The sequence below is a fragment of the Botrytis deweyae genome (assembly GCF_014898535.1).
Source record: "Botrytis deweyae strain B1 chromosome Unknown BDEW_025, whole genome shotgun sequence".
Lineage (NCBI taxonomy): Eukaryota > Fungi > Ascomycota > Leotiomycetes > Helotiales > Sclerotiniaceae > Botrytis > Botrytis deweyae.
The window spans coordinates 297,378-302,890 of record NW_024066232.1 but is presented as its reverse complement, the minus strand read 5'-3'; the positions used below and the strand labels follow the sequence as shown (position 1 = coordinate 302,890).

Below are 5,513 nucleotides of genomic sequence, written 5' to 3'. Positions count from 1 at the left end.
GACGACCACGGGTGGGAATTGAAAGTGGCAGATAAATCACTTTATTTGGTTGATGTAAGTTGTGTTGTGGATGTTAAATGAGTAAAGTAAGTAACAAATTCTATGGGGATAAACGACGCGACCTCGTCGAGTATGGAAAAGAATTCCGATGAATGGAATATCTTTAATGGTTAAGGAATTGTTCAATTACTTGATGAAAGAAGGAGAGGAATAAGAGGATGGGGTAAGTTGATGTCGAGATGTTTGTGTAGTGGAGGGAAAGAAAAGAAAAAAAGTAGAAGAAGAAGAAGAATTGAGTCGGAAGAGGTAGAGGAGAGGAAAAAAGTTAAGTTCGGATAGCAAGGTGAATTAAGATTAACGAAATTGGTGAGAGGGAAAAAAGAATTTAATTCAGAAGGTCCGAATTGGTTTAAATTTGTTGATTGTGGAAGTAACGACCAGCGAAAAGAGGGAGAGAAGGGTGAGGTGGTGAGTGAAGTGTGAAGTGTGAAGTGTGAAGTGAGTGAAGATTGAAGTGACACCACTCTTGCTTGATGAGCTGAGGGTTAAGGAAATGATACAGTGAGAGAGAGAGAGAGAGAGAGAGAGAGAGAGAGAGAGAGAGAGAACTTTCAAATGAAATATGAGATATGACGCTAGGCAACGCCTCTGTTATCACCAGAAATCTTCAATTGTCCTTTTTGCTTTTCTAATTCTTTTCTTCTTCCTGATATGTGTATTTAAGTAGGGAGGTAGGTATTAGATAGTAGATATTGATCAATTTTCTTTTATCTTCCGATTGTGCTGTCATTTCATCTATCGGATTTGATAACTTCTTGTCAACCATCCATGGTCTTCAGTATCGTATTAATACCTAGCACCGACAGTATCCAACAATGTTTCTAGTACATCGACTCCAACCCTTTCTATCTCGCCATATCCATCTCCTCGTACATACACATCATCCCGCCAAAGATGCAGGTATCGCCAAACATCCCTCCCCATATCACATCATTTATTTACTTTCCCCTCATTGTTTTGTCTTGAAGCACGTTCCACCCCCAGATTACATGGGATGGCATTGGCATCCTTTCGGTTCTAGTGAGCGAAAAGAGATAGCACACCGAAGGAAAGCTCGACAAATCACAATGGAGGAGAGGAAAATGTGATGGATATTTCTAGGATTATTACTTGCTTCTGTTGGTGTTGGTCTCGCCTTATCAAATGGAAATATCTTCGTACCAGTAATTAGCTTCCATCGTTACATACCTAGTACTGGTGTACCTAGGTAGGTGGTATCTACGAGGATAAATTCAACCGATCGATAAAGCAAACGAAGCGTCTCTATCTCTTTTCAACATGCTAGGTGGATGGTTGGGTAGTGACGTCGATTAATTCTTTACGATTAAAGATGTAGGTAGGTACTTCTTCCTTAATAGAGGAGCTTCTCATATCATCCATCAGTTACTTGAAATACACCATCTCATTCAGTATTTTTGATATGATTGTCATACGAAATACCTACTTAATCTCTGCACATCTCGAATTCTTCCCTCGATTGACGTTGACGTTGACTGACGTTAGTGAGCGACTACCCACCTACTACCCACCTTAACGGGAGCTTTCTTTTCAAGGATTTCCTAGTCCGTACTAGCTGAGTAGATCACGGCACTTGGAAAAAGAACTCCACTACTCAATTTATCGTAACCAATTGACCCAACTATCAAACCAACACTTTACCCGTATAGAGGTAGCTCGCCGCTTGAACCAAGGAATCCTCCGTCGGATCTGCTGCTTTGCGGGGGAAAGTGGGTAATGGTTATGGATTAATAAGACTACCTAGGTACCTCTATGTGAGTAGGTATCCTTCCTGAGTATCCTTCCTTGCTTGGAAAAAATCAATTGAAAAATCAATATCAATACAGTACCACGTGAGTACCCACCTATTACCTTTTCATCGCTCTTCATCGCTCCTCATCAAATACTTATTAGAGAAAATACAATACTTGCCAAGTAATAACCTCAATAACTACAGCACAACATAACACATACACAATTCAGGTACCTAGCAAATCACCTATCCATCCAGCAGCGAGACCGAGTACCAAGTACCTAGTAAGTGATGATTAAAATTACCTCGTGTTTCCATACCAACCTAGATACATTCTTCAATCCACAATCAATAATTAACAATCAACAATCAACACTCAACAATCCATTCCACGATTCAAATACAAATACAATACACAGATCAATCAATCCTAATAGAATACGAAACAAAAAAACCCACCTACATAATTCAAGTACCTAGATAGATAGATGGATGGATGAGTAAATACTTGACGAGAAACCTCAAATAGCATACCTAGTATGTGATTCATTCGTCGTTATATAATCCACTCTACTTCATCTTATTCCTATTTTGATATCTTTTCAATATTTCCTCTCTCTTCCTTTCCGTCTCCTTTCCCTCTCTCTTTCTTTCCGTCTCCTTTCCCTCTCTCTTCCCTTCCATCTCCTTTTTCCTTTCTCTCCTCCACCCAACACGTTACACCATCTCATCTCATCTCATCTCATCTCCTCACATCACTCCATCTACCTAGGTACCTTCCAACTCGCTCAATTAGCTAGATAATCAATCAATCAATCAATCAATCAATCAATTAATCGTATGAGGTATTTATACTCATCCATCGTATAAATTTTATCTATCTGGCGTTGTAATCTTACATTTAGATATGTATTGTATAACTAGGTATTCATAGATAGTAATAAAAGAAATATAGAAAGAAAGAAAGAATTATTATATAGAGTATAATATAGGTATATTATAAATCTAAGTAGGTAGGTAATTATACATGAGTAGATAGGATATTAAAGTAGCTAGCAGGCTCGCAGGGTGAATAGATTAAGGTTACTTATTATATATATCTATCTAGAAGGAAATGAGAGATTTTTATATTCGTAGTATAGTATATATAAAACTACTATATATATATAAAACTATAATATATACAAAACAACTATATATATAAAAGTCAATAATAATAATAAATCAACTAGATATAATATAATATAATATAATAGAAAGATTTTTCATCAACTCCTCTAAACTATACTATAAAAATTCTATATTTTATAATTATATATCGTATAGATTAATATCAATCTAAAATAGATTTATAGAATAAAATCTATTTATATACTTACTCAGGTATCTTTAATAATAATATTTTTCTCCAATCTTTAAAAATTAGATTATAAATAATTACAATATCTTTCTTTAATAATTTTCTATTTATAATAAAGGAGCAGGCTAGTAGAATATATATAATATTGACTATATAGATTAATTGTTCTAAGGTAAAATCTAACTATAAAGTGGAAGTAATATATATATAGTAGCTTAGTATACGTACTACAACTTTCAACATTTTCTAATATCAATTCTATATTAAAAAAAAAGATATAAGAAAAGAAAATTAAAATGTCTAATTTTTTAAATGATATTCTTTTAAATAGAATTATAAATCCTCTTGAGTTAAATAAATTTTCATAGTTTTTTTTAAGAAATTTAAAATTATTTTCTAATCTTCTTTTTTTCTTCTTTGATATGTAATTTTTTGGGTAATTAGATTTATTAAATTAAATATGTAAAAGGGATTTTTAATAGTTTGAAAACGTATTAGTCTCTTTTTTATCAAATTCAATTTTTAGAAAATGTCATATAGTGTTTATTTTTATTAATTTGATTAAAAAGATTTCGAAGATTTTTAAGATTTTATAAAGAACTAGATTTTATCTTAATTAGAGAGGTTTTTTTAAATCGAATTTGATTTTTCTATTAAATTGTAAATTTGTAAGTAATTGTATTGATTATATATATTGACTATAATTCCCTTATAACTTTAAAACTGAGTTTATTTTCAGAATTAACTAGTCTGTTACCCGGTAGAATGACGGTCCAGAGATTACATTTGTTATTATCGTAGAGACAGGAAAGATTTGAAGAAGCAGTGGGATCACTCATATAAAGGGAAGGGGAATTCGCCATTCCTGATTCTCCAGAACCATAGCAAAGAAGCTTTTAATTTCTGGGAGGATATTCTTGCGGATTTGTTCCTGCTCGGGAGTAGGAAGTCCTACTACTCGAAGAGATCAACTAGCGTTGTATCTAGAAGAAGCATAATATAATAAAAAATATAGATTTGATGGAATATTGAAAGTCAAGAGAAATGCAATAAATGGTCTGAATTAGCTGGATTGGTATATGATTTCTTGTGTATACCAGCGATGAGCTCGAGTGTGAGAGAGTCTTTTCCTCTTGCTCGAATGTAAATACAACGTATTCATCTATAGCTAGGTTGTCAGGGGAGTTATTATCATGGGGAGTGTTTAGAATATTGGGAGAGAAGGGGAGTAATTAGAATAGAGATAGTAGGTATGGAATGGTGTATTATTAGATATGAGCTGATCAGTTGCTAATTAGTTAATAGGGCTAATCGGTGGCGATGACGAGATATCGTCAGTCATCAGTTGAATATAAAAAGTTAGCTGATAGCTTGTTAGTTCGCTGGTCAACAATTCTGCTAGTATCTGAATATCGGAATAATAATGATAATAATGGAGATTGAAGATGGTATGCTTGTTTTTCCCACGCAGGAGAAGATCTGTTTTATTCTATAAGAGGAAGTTTGGGTAACGAGGCAACTAGTGTATGCTCTTCTCATTTTATAGTACTACAACTTTATTCGCTTTACTTTATTCTTTATCGCATTCTCTCTTCTTTCCTGTTATCATTTTCTGGCTATAGCTTATTGATATTCTGAGCTCTTTTTGTTTCAGCTGCGTCCCTGCTATCCCAATATCTGCAGGATATATTATTCTATTTCCATTCTAGTTATATCTAATGTCATATATCTACCCCCTTCACGTGTACACTCTACCTTCCCAATCCTAATACCTCCCACACCATCTGTGGGAAAGGATAGCTACACGCGTTTCAATACCAGTATGCTATGTAACGATTAGTGAGGTCAATGAGAAAGTGACTGTATTATGTGATTGAAAATCCTCCTTTTCTATACCAAAGTAACTCATTCAATTTCTACATTTTGTCGGAGATGTCTGATCTTTTTAGGGTATCAGGAGACTGTCAAGCTAATGAGGTTGCCTTGGAATATTTGAAAAGCTACCCTAGCTGGGACTTTACTCCTTACCGAATCCGACGGTTGCTATCGAAGAAGATTGATTTGGTTATAGCGATATGGATTGTATAGATATACATCCAGTCTCAAGAAATTTCGAATAGAATCCGATGCCCCAGATCTGATTCGAATAGAAAGAGCGTTTGTGTTAGCTACAAATCCTTCTTCATTTAGAGTTCGCGAATCGGTTTTGGAACCGTACTTCTTGTCGAATACAACGGTCGCTATCGAAGAATATCTACCTGGTTATGGTAGTATTGGTTGTGCACGTGTACGTCCAGTATATCTCAAGTCGAGGCCGAAGCTCCAGATCTATTTCAGTTCTGA

At 34.6% G+C, this 5,513-nt stretch overlaps 1 protein-coding gene across 1 annotated transcript; it reads left to right on the top strand.

The window, feature by feature from the left end:
- Nucleotides 1-5,102: 5,102 nt before the first annotated feature.
- EAE98_009013 (uncharacterized protein) lies at nt 5,103-5,513 on the top strand (the record flags this gene model as incomplete). The annotated part of the gene is made up of 3 exons (XM_038956634.1): nt 5,103-5,147; nt 5,242-5,457; nt 5,508-5,513. 3 exons carry the CDS (start codon nt 5,103-5,105, stop codon nt 5,511-5,513), a joined length of 267 nt encoding a protein of 88 aa, XP_038807004.1.